Source organism: Melozone crissalis, unplaced genomic scaffold (genome assembly GCF_028551555.1).
Source record: "Melozone crissalis strain CALT ecotype California unplaced genomic scaffold, PUWL_Pcris_2 ptg000004l_1, whole genome shotgun sequence".
NCBI lineage: Eukaryota > Metazoa > Chordata > Aves > Passeriformes > Passerellidae > Melozone > Melozone crissalis.
In genome coordinates this window covers 16698034-16714709 of record NW_026535782.1, presented here as the reverse complement: position 1 = coordinate 16714709, position 16676 = coordinate 16698034, and the positions used below count along the sequence as shown (strand labels likewise).

Below are 16676 nucleotides of genomic sequence, written 5' to 3'. Positions count from 1 at the left end.
TCAAACATTTGCTTTCCTCTTCTTGTGTCACTTATTGGGGAATTTATAATAAGCAGTATCCTGAGTTTAGGATACTTGAAAGATTTCTAGAAGCGACTATAGTTTTCTGGAAGTCCTGTTTATTCTCTAGTGTCTTCATTAACCTCATTAAAAGGTTGCATAGAGAAGTGTCAAATCAGCTTCTAATGGACAAGAAACTGCTTATTTCCCGTCATTTTTGTCACCCTGCTTCCCACACACTCAGCTCTCTCTCCTGTATTAGCAAGAGCTGCTGAGCATGCAGCAGCTGCCAGTGAGCAGCCAGTGGGCACAAGTCACCATTTCCTGCTGCCTGCCTGGGTGGAAACCTGGCCAGGGTGACAATGTCCATCCATGCAGGGGAGCATGGGATAGACATTTCTGCACTGCTATCAGAGAACAGCCTACAAAACAGAGGCAGCATCAGTTTGGCAGCATCATACTTCTCCTGGTATTTAGAAAATTGTTTTGGAGGTTTAAGCCAGAATTTCTTGTGGCTCTGTACTGGATCCAGCAGGAGCTCAGTCACAAATCTGTGATGGGTTTGGTCACCAAACAGAGATTCTCCACTATGGGCAGACGAGTTCTGAATTTGGTAGCCAGTCTACCATGGCACAAATCCAACTTGGTTCTCTGCTTAGGAACAGCAGGGTGATTCCAGAATTGTCACCTCTTTGGACAAGGCAGAATCTGGCTCACTGTGTTCCAGAAACAGGACATTCAGCAATTCCTCTGAAATTTGAGCATCATCTGATGATTAAGGAAAATCATGGTGGTAAAACTTCACACTTGTGGAGACCCTGGGGAAGCAGTAGCCTATTAGTTAACATATGACTCAGAGTCAGGAGAGATTAAATTTATTCTTTACTGCTAAATGATTTATTGTATGTTCTTGATCAAATCAGCCAAGTCTGACTAAATAAAGGAAAAGGATTTAGATATTCAAGTGTGATCACTAAAAAGATCTTCATGATTTTTCTGTTCATTAATAGTTAGGGTTGCATTTCTTGGTGTCTTTGTCAGCTAATGGAGAAATAAATGAACCTTTTGGGAATGATTCATTTGAGACATCTACTATGGAGATGGGACAGCAGCCAGCTCAGAGGCAGATGTTGGTCAGGTGGACCTCTAGGTATTGAACAATAGCTGAGACTTTCCCAGTAAACATCTCCAGTACCCCTCTTTCTCACTAGCCAAGTTGCCTGGAGACTTCTATGTAAATCTTAACCAATTTCTCAAGGCAGGTGTTTCTCTGGCTAAACAGGCAGCTTTCTCCCGTCCTGAGGGCAGCTAGAGCAAGGTTTACTTTTTTCCTTTAAGAGACATTAAAAACCTTCCAGATACAGATGAATGAATCGCTATCCCTTATGGTGAACCCCACCTTCCTGGAAAACTTCAGAGGTTGTAGCAAATGTCCCTTTTGTCTAATTTGGAGACAATCTCTTACATTCTATGAGAACAACCTCACTTGGATAGCCCATAGATGTGCTTGGGGCCAAATCCCTGAAACCAGCTGGTAGAGTTACTTTTACTCCCCAGTCAGTTGCCACCCTTGTCTCTGATGTGCCCTGCTCCCTCTGGCCACATTTCATGTGCTTTAAACTTCAGGATCCTCCTGCTGTCTACTCACCCACTGAGCTCAGTGGAGGAGGAGGAGGACTTCCATGGCCAGGCATGATAGCAAGGGAAAGGTGAATATCCCAGAGACTCCACTGAATTCAGCCAGCTCTTCTTGAATTTTGTCCTTCTTTCTCGTTGCCCTCTGCCGGCCCCTCAGCATCTGGTACATCCCACACAAGCACCCTTACTTGAGGCTTTTAACACAGAATAAATCCTGTGGATTTGAAAGAGGTTACATTATTTGGTTACAGCAGATCAAGTCATTCTCCTTAAACTTGGAGTGTGCTCTTGTTTTCCAGGCTGGAAGCTGCCTTTGTTCAGGGGCTCATGGGGTTGTCACCAGTACTGAGACAACAACACCTTCCATCAGGAAGGTGCAAGTCAACTGAATTAAGATTAATCTTGAGTTTAAGCCATGCTGTTGCAATTTCTACCTTATCCCATGCTTACTTGTTGCAATCTGATTATCCAGCCGGAAAATCAATGACTTTTTTACGAACAGATCCTTAGGCAAGGTTGGGGCTCAGTAAAGGACAGTGTTTTAAGCCAAGTACATGTTTCATAATGGTGACAAGCAATCTGTTTTCAGTCCTCCCAGCATATCGGCGAGCACTGTGGAGTGCTACACTCCAGCACAGCAAATTCCCCAGGAATATCGTGTGAGAATGGAAATCGATGAAGCTGTTCGAGACACAAGCAGACATTTCACATACAGAGAAGACCCAGTTGTTTTAAAAATTCATCCAGCCAAATCTTTTCTTAGGTGAGTGAAATTTTCTTATATAAATAAGAAAAGCAGCAAATGAACAAAGAACGGCTATGCTGCTCAGCAATCTATCAAAAGAAATTGCGTTTTTATCTCTATCTTCTGTGCCAATTGTTTCTATTATGGTGCAGTTGCAGAGGGCAAATCATTTCCTTTCAGAGGTGAAGGAGAAGGGGGAAGGGTGCCTCTTTTCTCTTTGTGATTTCACTCCTAGCTGCTGCTGAGCCTACCTGTGATGTCCCACTGAGATACCCACTGCTCTGCTAAGTGTGTCTCCTATGCTGTGTCTGGACATTACACTGATTGCTGAGGAAAATCATTTAATGTGACAAGTCAGCGGACTCAGGAGAGCAAATGGATTTTAAAATAGTCTAAATCCAGTGCTATATAAACATTATGAATATATATGTATGCTAGAATGTGTGTGTTTTCAAGTGACAAATTTATGGTCCCAGTAGCTCTAATCCAAGCCATCTGCCTTGGCCAAAAAAATGTCAGCAGTAAAAGAGACACCTTTTTCAGCACCACTGAACACAATAGGTGAAATAAGTAAGTTAGCAAATACAAAGTACAAAAAAAAAACCTCTTTTAAAATTTACGCATTTGTTTTATACCCTGTCTTATCACAGTTTTAAAAATTGTTTTTCCTTTTTCTTTTTTGATTAGTTGTTATAGTAAATGTAAAATTTGTTTCCCAGAAAAATTATCTCACTGCTCAAAGCTATGTATTTGCATTTACCCAATGCATATCCCTAATTATGGTTTTATGTTATCATTTACTCTAAAATATGTGTAATTAACATTACATTATCACAGCAGTTATTTATTCTACTTATCTTCTCTTTTTCTTTTCCCTCCTTTTTTTTTTTTCTTCTTTTGGTGAATTTTCCTAGTGGTGGAAGTACAATCACAGCTCAGGGAATCAACTTGAACTCAGTGTGCTTTCCTCAGATGGTGATTACTGTACCTAAACTAGGAATGAACTTCTCTGTGGTGAGTCAATCTTAGAGAACACAATCTGTTATCTTTTCATCTTGGTGTAGTGAATGGTTGTGAATTTTCAGCCAAATACTTTGACTTTTGCCTTGAAACTTCTACTGATATTTTGGTGTTTTCTGCAAAGACTGTTTTCACTGTACAGGAAAAATGAAAAACAAATTTGAAATTAAGGTGAGGATAAAACAACTGTTTCCAATAAACCTTTTCCAAAGAAACAAGGCTAGTACAGTATCTGATAAGAAGATTTATATATTTCAATTTGACAATACAAATTGAATGACTAAACATGCAGCAATGCAATATAGATATATCAGATTACACCACAAGTTCAGGCAATACTGTGATTATCAAGTGGTGACTGTGGGTATATATCAAAGGAAGAGGAGGAGTAAATATATTAAATCAAAATTAAGCATTATTTTTAATAATTTCTGTGCCAAAATCTCTTTTGGGGAAATCTGTCCTAACTTTGATAAGTTCATTAAGTTTTAAGGTGGATTTGGGGTCTTGCAATTGGGTACCTCTGCTTAAACAGCAGGTGTCAATCAGAGATGTAAGTTGTTTTTTTTTTTTGTTCCTGAGTCGACACTACACAGTGTCCAAATCTAAACACAGATATGATTATATGATCTGCTTTCATTCTTATAGGGCAAAGATGGCATTTCAACAAGTTTTACTGAAACTGCCTTCTGTAAGCTTTTGTCTACACATTTTTGTTCTACCTCCAACATTCTCTTATCCTGTAAGGTTTGTTTAGTCTAACTGGAGCTAAATTGCTAAATTGACCTACACTCTTTATGACAAGCTACTTACTGTTCATATTCTCAGCTTATTTCTAATGATCATCATACACTGTTTCCTGAAATGAATTCTAACTATCAGACCTTGGTTTGCTCAATGCATTTTAAATGGTACGTCTGCAAATTTGCAGTCTTTTATAGCTTCAAGGTCATAATATTCTTCATGATCCTAATTTGTATAATATTATGAGTGTCAGGACCTGAATTTCCGCAGCATGTAGTCGTGGCTTGTAATTTAATAGGTTCAGATTTTAATCTAAAAATCGGTTCCTTTCCAATGTAACACAGTGTTAAGTGTTATCAAAAAGTCACTTTACCCATCAGTCAGAAAATAAAATCTTCCAGTGAAATCTACCAAACTCAAAATTTATTAGATTTTGAGTAATGTGAGCATAATTATTTCTAAGCACAAAGGATTTTGAAGGGAAATATTGTTGCTGAAATCAAGTCTTGAGATTTTGCTTTGTGCAAAGATCATTTGTTTGCCTTTTCTATTCCCCTGTGGGAATATGCAATATTGCTTCTCTTCAAGCCCTGATACTGTACACCCTGTCAAATATTTAGGACTTCTTAGAATCTGAACAGATTTGAAAGATCTAAAGTTTTAAAGAAAATACACTGTCCAAAAGTGACTGGCAACTCCAGGCAATAAACACCATAGAATTTACTCTTTCCCCCAAATATTGGGGAGCAACCTTGAGCAGTGTTTTGCTTTCATTCTGCCTTTAAGTTGTTGTTGAAAAAAATCATGGACTTAGTCAGTCAGAATTATCTCCTTTTCTCTTTTTCTTTTCATACCTTGCAGTGTGTTTGACATTTGCCAACAAACAAATCTCCTGCCACTGCTGATCTCTAAGAAATTGCCCCAGTGTATGAGCATCTGTACACAAATTCATTCTCCCAGCACAAAAGGTGGAATATAACCTCAAATGGATTGTAATCCAGAGTGTTTTATACTTTGACATTGCCCAAGCAATATATTTTTGCTCTATTGAAATTAAAGGCTTCTGGCACTCAGATACATTCTCTGCCTCAGTGGCAGCCATTTGTTCTGCCACTATTCTGTACCTCAAGCATATTTCTAAAGGAAGAGTATTCATTTTCAGGTAGAAAGGGAAGATTTATAAGTGGCAAAACAGGATTGTACTGTGTAACTGAGGAAATTTCTGGGGCAGGATGCCTATGGCTGTAGTCTTACCTATCCTGCACTGGAAGTTCTGGGCTCTCTGCATGGGAGATGTACCAAAAAACCCCAAGTTCATCCAGTCATTATTAAAATAAACAACAATGAGGAACTATTTCCAGCAGAGATCCAGACCAACTATCCCTTTTATAAAGAGAAGACAGGTTGTTTTCCTGAACAGACCAAAGAAGTGCTCAAGAAATGCTATAGCTGAGGTAATGAGTCTTTTGGCTTCCTTAGTTTGGGAGAGGATAGCTAAATGAATCATTTTTTAAATTGTTATTTAAGCCCTTTTTCTTTTCAGTTTTCTCTCACTAGCCTCCTCCAAGAAGCTGCTTTTGTCAGCATTCAGAAACTCTGGCTCTTGGGAAAACCAAAGCCAGCACTGAGACACATCCCAAAGCATCAAAGGAAAACACAGCTGGGAGGGACCAGAGCAGCCAAGCATGGCCCACTTCCCTGTGCCAGGAGCAAATGTGCCCAGACCATTGCCTACCAGATACTTGTTTAGGCTGTTATTAAAGCTCCTTGTGAAAGAAATTTCACAATCTTGCTTAAACAAGCTTTAGAGAGAGCTGCTCTACCTGCTTACCTAGTGGTTTGGAAAGACTTCTTTCTAATAATTAACCCAAATCCTGTGGCTAATTACCTATCTTCTTGTTTAACCCTCTGTGGATACAAGAAACAGATAATCAGTCCCTCCTGCTAATTTTATATATTTGCACTAAATTATGATTCAACCTTTCTCTTTTCCAGTTAAAACAATGAAACCACTCCAAGTTCTCCTGATAAATATTGTTTCCTAGAGCTCTTCTCATTCTTTCAGCCACCTCTCAGACCCTAAAACTGGCAGTGCCCAATTTAAAATGGGTCTCACCTTTTCCTGTCAGCTCTCTATCCTCAGGGTTTTTGTGGCCTAGAGTCCTGATGGAGTCACAATGTAGGTGGAGGGTCATTTCTGTAAACAGCAGGAGCTGTTGGGGATGCTCTGCATCCCAAAGTCTCAGGGAGCAGAGCCAGCAGACATGCCCTGGGGCATTTGCTTTTCTCTGTCTCTTTCCATCCCAGTGGTAGAGGTAAGTGGTACAACTGATACAAAAGTTTTTCTGGAAGAACTTCCTATGAGAAGTGCAGTTTCACTGAGACTGAAAAGTTTTGGGCACAGTATGTCAGCCCTCTGAAGAAGAAACATTTAAGTTGAGCTTTTCAGCATTCATGTTTGCAGTTTAATGTCTCTGAAAATTTTTCTTCTATGGAGCAAAAAATGCCTTGTTTCTATTTTACTGTATTTTTTTTCATATTTATTTAAATTTTCTTAAAATTGTTCAGTACTGTGTTCACACTTGTTGTGTTTATATTACATTTTATGTTAATACTGTCAAAATAATACATTTTGCCTTCTTTGAATTTATTTCAATGAGTGAAAAAAATGTATTGAACCATATGTTTCAATAATTGCAATGTGTTTTTTTTAATTTCTATGTCATGAGTTCGTTTGATCATTTGTTCCAACTACGGAAAAAAAATTGGAATATAGGCAGTGCTGCATAAATTCCCAAAAGCTCTAGAGAAAGCATAAGAATACAGAAACCTTCTCACTTCTGTTCACATATCCAGTTCCTGTGTGAGGTACACAAGCAGGGAAGCAGCTTGTTCCCTCCTTTCATTGCGCCTGTAAGAATACCCAAGGCACAGTTTGGAATAGTGTTTGGTGAGGAACCTGTGCTGTAAGTCATGCTAGATGACTCTTCTGCTTCTGAAGCAGTTGGGAGTAATGTTTTTTTCTTTGAAAGCCTGTAGTTTGCCTTGATTCCCCCAAAGTGAACAAGTGGTCATTTGGGGATCCTTTCTTATAGTATTTTTAATATGCCATCTATTAGCTAATTTCAATATATATTCCCTCTACCTAATCTCTTCTAACAATGAATGTCCCAAGATATGCAAGGCTGCAAAACTAAGTAGCAGCATTTTTATTACATGACCTTCAACAACTGACTCTGTAGCTATGCAACATCTTTTCTTTCCACAGACTTTTAATTATCTCCTCAGTAAGTAGTCTTTTGAACATTCTTCAGCATTTTCAAATTTTTCCCTGCCACATGCCATTTCCTGTTGTTTTACAGGACAATTTTAAAAGAGTCTAAAGTTCATTCAATATTTCCAAGTCTGTAAGCAATCCGTACTCATATTTATCAAGATGCCTAGAATTCAGCAGTGAGTGTCTACCTTAGATGTATTAAATAATGATAAAACAAATTCCCTGTAGAGTGCAGGTAGTGAGTGTGTGATTATTGAAGATATTCATGATTCCCTATCCAAAGACTCCTAGGCTTGGATCCTCTATCTGTCCTGACTCCGGGGCACAAAGCTGCCACAGAATCCCAGTGAAGTGTTCCCCCACAGAGGGGAAAATTCATCTTTCTTTCTGTGCCAAATCTGTAGCTCACACACATCTCCTGCCAAGAAAAGGGAACAGCAAGGGATGTCAGGGGAAAGCCCCTGTGTGAAATCACCAGGGTGCCAGGGATGCAGTACTACAAGGCACATTGACCACCCCAAGCCCAGGGAGGAGTTTGGACTCCCAGCCAGTATTGACCATGTGGTGCAAAGGGCTGGTTCTCACACCCAAGAGCAAGAGACATTTTACTCTACCTTCTGCTCTCATGATCTGATAGACTAGGAGCATCATCTCTCATGCCTTCATCCAAGAAGAAAACTAAAATAAAAAGGCTACCAATACATCAGGACCATTCATTGTGCCACCCAAAATGGCAGCAAAAGGCAATGAATTCACTGAAAAACCCTCAGGATATGCTCTACACAGAAAAGTCTTCTGAATGGGCTTCTCTTCATGTTGGATCTGTATTTTCTTCTCTTTCTATTGAGAAATCATCCTTTGGCAAGGATGGTTGGAGAGTCTCCAGGTCTGTCTTTAACTTCATTCATCTTTCATTCTTCACTGGAACTCCAAAAGTTTACTTTTTATGAAGGAACAAATTGGCCCTTTTCTCCTTTCTGACAGCTGCAGATCCTGTAATACACACCCAACTGCCCCTCTCTAATCTGGGTCAGCTGCTGGGAGACCTCTGGAGCTCAGAGATCCTCCCTCATACTTTTCCTGTTGTTCTATCAGATGAAAAAGAATTGAATTGGGCACTGAAGTTCAGGTTCTGTAGGTCAGGTTTGAATTAATTGCCTCAAGGGTCATATTTTACAAATGGAACAAGAATACATACCTTAAGTGATGAGTCATATGCATTGTGCAATGGATTATTATTCCCTTTGGGGTGTAGCATTTACTTATGCTTGTGAAATGCTCCGTAATTTTTATATTTTTTCTTCCTCTTTGTCTTCAGATGTAGATTATTGTCACAAGAAAAATGTAGGCTTAGCTTTTAAAGTGAATCTACTTTAAAGTTTAATTAAATAAAAGTTAAAGGTGCTGGGTGATAGGCAGTATCTTAATTGAGAAGGCAATAGATTGAATTAGGGGAGTTTTCTTGGAGATCCTCAATCCAATATTTCTTGAAAACTAAACCGTCATATTCTTCAATTGCTAAAACCAATTTCAAGGTAAAAATGTCATGTCAAATCATGTACCAATAAGGGCATTGCAAATAAGATTTTTCTTGACCTTACCAATCAGTCACATTGCATCCCCTCCAAAGAGTATTATTAGATTTTTATCGTTTTCTGAAAGCTTCTGCTTCAGAGACCAGCCTGATAAAGTAAAGTATCTGATTCTAATAGATAGCCACAAACAAAGTTATGAATACCACTGCTATTCATTTAATGGACATCACTACTCTGCAGTAGATAAAGAGTCTAATGAATTTACATTAATCAAATAAATATAATGATTACTTGGGACATACTTGGGTGCATAATTATATATATTTTAGTAATCCTTTTTAAGAATCGACACAATATGATAGATAACAAATATTCATACATCATGGAAAAGTATGGCTTGATCATCCATTGTACTAATGATGCATCTCATTATTTCCATACTAATTGAAATTAATTTCTAGATCTATGTGATAGAACAAAGCCTGAGATATGGTCAGTGTTGTATAACAAGGTATTCTAAAGAATAATCTGATACTGTAAGCAAATGGAGCAAAAATCTGCCTTGTCTTGTGTCCCACAGTTTACCTTGTTGACATGGGGGTTACAAAAATATTTCTGAATTTCTGCTAGGAATTTAAATGGGGTGTTAGATACACAGGTGCAAGTGCCATTAGCATCACACAGAGCTCCACCAAGTTATTTAACGTGTGTGAGTGCCGAACTCACAGCTCACAGGCACATAGGAGCTCTAAAACTAATGCTCAGAATGTTGAAAATGTTTCCCTTGGCAGATTCAAGATTTCACAATATTATTCAGAGAAACATGAATTGCTGTGGTGATAACAAAAACCCCTGATTTGCAGCTGGTTTGCAGCTAATTTAAACCCGCTTTTCCAGCTAAAGTGGGTATATAGCTGATACAGCCTGAGTGATTTGAAAAAGCAAAATTACATTGCATTAATTTAAACTAATTTCAAAGCTCCTTCAGGCAGCATTTGATAATGAGAACAAATTTATTTTGAAAAACAAAACAGAAAAATATGTATTTTGGCCTTCTCTGGATGCACAAAGGTATTCAAGAGCATTGCTGATCTTCCAAGGAAATCTCTTGTAAAACAAATGTAAGCTTTATGATGACAAGGAGCTTAGCCCCATTCTTTCTGGAACATATGTCAGATATGCTCCTTTATATTTTGTAAACAAAGAAAAATTTTGTCCTTCTCTCAGGGCACAGTGCAAAAGGGACTATTTACAGAAAGTTTGTAGAGTTGGAAGAGAAATGCTTCTGTGGAGCTGGAGCAACTCTGTTTGTGCCAGAAGTCCTTCAGCCGTGTCGTTGGTTGGCAGCAGGAGGGGCAGGCCAGGGAGGGAGGACACAGTGCAATAACAACAGTGCAATAAGAGCACAGCGCAATAACAAACAGCCCCTCTGCAGTTGTGGGGTGCAGCCAGCACGCACCGTGCCTCCCACTGGGGCTGTGGATGTGCTGCTGACATTGCAAGCAAAGTACTCCTGTAGGAGCCTTCACAGTCCAGACAAAGCTGACTCTTCTAGAGCACCAGTAATCTAATTAAAGATTAGATTGTTGTCTAAGGGGGATCAGATGGAACCCACTCTACATGAGCTGTTGTCCCTGTCAGCTGCAAAGGCAGTTCAGACGAGCCCTGCATTTTGTACTGGATCACATCCCCATAGCACAGAGCATCCTCTCAAAGGACTTCTGATCATGGGGTGCAGCTTTCCCCCATTGCAGACTGCCATGAGGAGTAGTGGCAGAGTCAGGGGCACGCGTGGCTTCGTGCCTGTTGTCAGGCTGCTCCTGCACCACAGTGAGGTGAAACATCTTGTCCCTGCTGGTCCAAGATGGAGTGCAAAGCATTTCCCACAGGCAACACTCTCAGCAGGAACTTGCAGGACTCTGTACCTCAGCACCAAGTGCCACACATCTGGGGCCTTAGATACACATTTTAAGAAGATTTTTTTTTTTTTTTTTTTTTTTTTTTTTTTTTTTTTTTTTTTTTTTGCTGAGCTTCTGTGGCCCAGAATCCACAGTGGCTTTGGCTCTAAAGCTCTTTCTCAGAGTCCACAGTGCCTTTCTGGAAACATAGCAACTTAGCTGCACTGTGGGTAAACAAAACAGTGCTTTACTTCTGTTTTCCACTGTTCCAGTTAGCATTGTTGGCTTTTATTTTGTCCTCTGGTCCCTTACTATTGCTTTGGTAGTGAAAAAGAAAGAGAAATCCATGTTGCAGTCACTGTGACAAGCTGGGAAACCTGAACTATAGCTGCTCAGTACACCAGGCTAGCCTCCTGATGGTCCTTGGCTTTGGAAATCATTTTCCATTAATTATCTGCAAAATATTTACTTTAAAAGTGCTGTGAACAATCAGGCCAGGAAGCTTGTTTACTTGAACATTTCCTCAACAAGAGTGCAAACACCATTGATGTGTAGTTTTTATACTCTTCTCGCAGCTCTACATAAACACTGTGTAGCACTGATCAGGATTTTGCTTTGGTTAAAGGAGAACAAGACCCTTGGTGTTTATTTTTTCTATATATGTGTATTGTTAAAGAAAACTGCATTAATCAGTGACTTCCTCTCCATGTAGATACTGCAACTACCTCTTTTTTTTTTCTTATAGGCATGTAGCCACCGCTCTAGCTCAGAGATAATCTGCTGTACAACACCTTCATTGAAAGATTTCAATCTCCAACCACCCTTTGTGACCAAAGTGTTCTTTATTTTTGATGGTGTCAGCTCCCTGTACTTTGATTTTGATTATGTAAATAATCCTGTATTTAAGCATTTTGAAAAGACAGTGTTCATCTCAAGAGGCAACCAAAATGTTCTGGAAATTAAGGTAAGAAATGCTGAAATACGTTTTTCAATTATTCGCAAGTGCACATCAGCAGCACAGCGTGGAAGAGACATTTTGCTGAAATAAAGGAAGCCCCAAGGAAGCAAGGGCAGAGAGAGCATTGTGTTCAGTACTGCCTTCACCCCAGCCCACTTGTCACCATTTAAAAGATTCAGAGCAGAAAACAAAGATGTGTGTGTGTACCAGGGTGGTTGTTGTCATCAGGTGAAGTGGGAGAGGGGCTTTCCTTGTCCTCGTGGAGGACCACGCAGCATCAGCTTCTGAGTGCAATAGGCTGCACCACCAGTTCAGGATTAAACATGGCCAGGAGCCCAGAACATGAAGTATGTGGTCTGTGTGTAAGCCCTGGCTCTTACTGTCGCATGGTTATCTGTCCTTCCTCACAAAAGATGTGGTCTGGCTTCTTCAGTTCTCTGGAGCTGAGGGAAACTCTGGCCTGTGCACAAAGTCACTCATGAGGATCAGTCACTGCTGTAGCCTAAATATTTATGGATCCATGAAAAATGCAAAGTTGATGCTGAATGCTTATTCAAAGTGCACTGAGAATAGCCTACATAGCACTGAGAAGCATCTCTTAGGAATTTGGGGTCCTCAATAGCACAGGTCTCTCTCTACTACAATGCTGTAGAGAAAGTTAAATCCATTTTGCGAGAGTCCAAGAATCCAATTTCTTGAAGTCTAGTTTTTTCTGAGTATTAAATAGAAAAGTTATAAATATGGGTGTTTCTAGTTTACACTGAATGCTTATGAAAAAATGTTGGTATTTATATGTTATTTATATAGATATCTATAATCTATATAAAATATAATTGATAAAAATGTTTTATGGAAGATAATCAGTCCTAATGCTTAAGTTATTTCTTTGTATCACTCCTGCATAGCTCTGTAAGCCAAAACTTTTACCCCATCACAATGAAGAAAGCTTGAAGCCCTAAGGTCTTTGAATCCAACATGGTCCAGTGGGACAACTTCTGGGCTGCAAGACATCAGAAGGATTACTTCAGAATTCCTGTCAGCCATGCTGAGTTCCAGTCAAACTCTGCATATTAATCCATCTCTGCAAAGTGTTTTAGGCAAATACCAAAGAATAATTGGTCTGATTTTTACTTTTTACATTGTTTTTTTCTACTTTGAGCTCTTAGCCATGCAATCACTTCTTCCTCAATGCAGAGCAAATCTCTTGCTCAGTTATGGAGAAACGCTAGAAAGAGTTCTGATGTGCAGGTCAACAGATCTGGGAATATACAGCGGCTGCATGGCTCAGTGCCTCTGTGCAATGACAGCAGTGTTTTCCAGTATTTTCCAAGTCATGCATATCAACCAGTTGGAAAGAGGACTAATTTGGGAAAAATTTCAGAATAATGTAGATTGGAAGGAACCTCTGGAGGTCTTCATAGTCTAACCCCACTGCTCAAAACAGGGCTGAAATAAAAATTAGGTCAGGCTGCCTATGGCTTTGTATAAATGAGTTTTGAAAATCTCCAAGAATGGGGATAATACAGCTTTAAAACCCTCAGTTCCACTTGTCTTGCCTGGTGTATCTTATGCTTGAGGTCCCCTCCTATCTCAATGACCCTCTTCTGTATTTCATCCAGCTTGTCAGTACTTCTCTTTTTCTGTGGGGTTCAAAACTTGACACAATTCTCACAATTCAGCTCCACAAGTGCTGACCAGAGAAGAACAATCGCCTTCAATCTAATGGCTTTGCTGCTAAAATATGTGCAGAGCCTTCATCACTAAAGTGGCATACTGCTGTCTAATTTCACATTATGGTCCAGCATATCAGTCATTTTATTAAGTCTGATATAATCTGAAAGCTCAAGGACAGTGCATCCTCTCCCTTTGTCCAAGCTGTCAAAAGATCTTAAGCAGTATTGGTTCCACTATAATATAAAGATTTGATCTCTGTCCAATCTGTTTTTCACTCATTTTATATACCATCCATCCAGTCCATACCATGTTAAGTTTTTTTCCTTGCTAGGAGAGGTTGTGTTGCAAAACTTGCTAAAACCAAGGCCTGCTTGTCCAATGCTCTCCTTTCTTCTAGAGAGCCAGTCCTGTACTCCTAGAAGCTTGGGCAGGCAAAATACACTCTTGGGAAACTTGTGCTGGCTGTTCCCAGTTGTGTTCTTGTCCTTCCTCTGCCTGGAAGTGCGTCCATGAGGACTTGCTCTATAATCTTCAGAGACACTGAGGGTCAAAAATTAGTTGGTTTTTAAACTCTCAACTCTGCTTACTTTTTTATTCTCCCTGGAGAAGTCTCTGGTGCTGTTTATTGCTGGGAAAAAAAAAAAAACATTTAGATAAGAAAGGCTGACTGAGGATTGTCATAGTGACAACTGACCAAAGTCAAAATTTTGTAGTATTGACCTGTAGCGATGGCACCCAAGGGAGATGTCTCCCTAAGCCTAATGTCCTGGTTACTTCCTGACAACTAGCTGGAGAGCAGCATTAGTGAAAGGTGTTCTGCATGAACAGGCACCAATTTAACATCTTCCTCTAAATAGAATTAGTTATAGTGGGGTGCTTCTACCAAAACTGTGAGACAACTTTCAAAAATTATAGTCAGGAGCCAAAAGAGCATTACAAGCCATATTGGCAACACTTCCCCCTCACCCTGTACCCACATTCAAAAATACACACAACTTTACATGCCTCATGATCATATTTTGTGGAGTAATTAAGCAAGCTCAGCATGAAATTAAATGGCAGCTTGCTTCAGTGAACAGTCTGTTCTACCAAACCAAAGTTCTTTTATCTCTTTCTTAATTAGTTTCAGAGGGGAGGAGGGAACTTTTATCACAAGTTTTTCAATCTAACTAATCTAGTGTGACATATTTGGCTTTCATCAAATGACAATGGGTACCGATTGAAAAGTTCTGTTTGGTTTCCCCTGATGACCACAAGATGTTTTTGTAAGAAAATTTTATACACAAGAAAACATTAGGTTTTCTATTTAAAACACAGTCAGGGCACTGTGTGCCACAAATGCCAGTCCTCCTTGTCTTCAGTGCCAGCCTCTCTACATCCCACATCATCACTGTCTTCCTATGCCAAGTATGTGGCTCTTTCAAGTCCCTTGGTGCCCACCATGCCCCAGTCAGAGGGGTCATGACAGACAACTCTCTCCTTCAACACCATGAAGACACCACTTCAGAAGGACTCCCATCTCCTGCCAACATGGAAAGCTGTCAGGGCAGGAAAAATACTGGTGTTTCACTCCTGAGACTGCTGAAAAGGACAGAGTCCACTTGCTGCCTTCCCCAAAAGCCATTTATCCAGACCTGCAAGCTGGGCTGCTGACAGCTGAGAGCATCCCAGCTGTGGGGAAAACTTCCCTCCCCCCCCCCAAAAAAAAAACCAAACCACAAAAAACCTCACAAAAAACCTTCAAAAAACTAAGCAACAAATAACTAAGAAAAGCATCTTTTTTCAGTTAGCTCAGAGGCCTGGTCTGTTCTGGGGTTGTGATTGTGCACTAAGATGGTGCAGGGACTCTGTGCATTGTTCCAGAGGAGGCCTAGGTATAGGCCACCAGAAATGAAAGCATATTTACAAATAAAAATCTTCCACTAGAGAAATACATAGCACAATTAAAATTCAATGTGTAACAACTGGCATGCTATACAGCACATCTGAGATCTTGGCTGCATTCTGGCACTTCTGTCTTAAAACTCAGAGTTTAGTAAGTTTAGATTAGGCAAATTAGTAAGTTTAAAACTTACTAATTTGCCTACTCTATTCTTAAGCCAGTGCAACACTTTCTTTATGAGCCAATCATAAGGAAATCTTCTTGCCTCTTTATAGGTCACTCTATGGTCAATCTGCTTTCACATGGCATAGGAAATCATTACTCTCAAAACCTGGTCCAAAAGACAGCAATATGGAAACTGTGGTATTTTTGAGCAAGCTGACGAGGAACCTCTGCAGCTGCAGTAACTCCTCATTCTTCCCAAGTCAACTTGCTCACTCTGCTTAGGAGCCTCAAAAATGTTTCTGATACCAGTCTCAGAATTTCCATGCCTTAGTTAGTTTACTGTTCTTCTGCTTTTGGACTTTTACCCAAGTTATTCCCACCTCTCTAAAAGTTGTGAGGTGGCCGTGCTATCAGCTACCCAGTACAGCTTGAAGATTACCTTCTCCAGCTTGCATTCAAAGGGATTGCTCACCAAGAAGGGGGTAATACACATTTGAAAAGAGGAAATATTTTTTCTCAGTTCTCACAGGAGACAGTTTCCTCCTTTTCCTAAAATTGTAGGCAAATTCTGTTGTCCCAAGAAGAGCAAAACCCCTGCTAAAAATGTTTTGAAAGTCTTAATATATTTAGATGTCATGGTGAATATAATTGAGACTAAAATATATTAATGGTAACATAATGTTCATAGTAGTAAGTAAAGACTGCCATCTCTATAACTAGGTAAAGACCACCTTAGGAAATATCAGTTTGGGTTTTTTCCTATTTTTCCATCAGTTTTGGTGGAGAAAAAAATTCTAGGCTTTGATGTAGAAGAAGAGACCAATCAACCACACTCTCCAGGATGATATATTTATCCTGAAGATGGAAGAATTAACTTCAAGTCTTTTGAGGTACATCAGAGGAAAGATGTGGCTCACAATCTGCCACAAGTCTCCAAACAAATGAGCAATAAGCATTCATATGCTCCCCAGCCCAGGAATATTTTATTACTTAACACCAAACAAAATGGCTTCAATGAGACAGAAGATAGAGTGCAAAATGGACTTTTATGGCTAGCAATTAAAAAGCATTTACCTGGCGTGCGGCTTTGCCATCAAAATAGGATATTAAGCTGGCTCTCCTATACATTTGTTACAGTTT

At 39.6% G+C, this 16676-nt stretch overlaps 1 protein-coding gene across 1 annotated transcript in view; it reads left to right on the top strand.

Moving 5' to 3' along the window:
* The window catches only part of MET (MET proto-oncogene, receptor tyrosine kinase), an 86870-nt gene that overhangs the window by 53650 nt on the left and 16544 nt on the right, over window positions 1-16676 (top strand). The window contains 3 exon segments of the mRNA XM_054274722.1: window positions 2228-2401; window positions 3298-3397; window positions 11603-11821. Coding sequence (XP_054130697.1) covers window positions 2228-2401; window positions 3298-3397; window positions 11603-11821 — 493 coding nt within the window.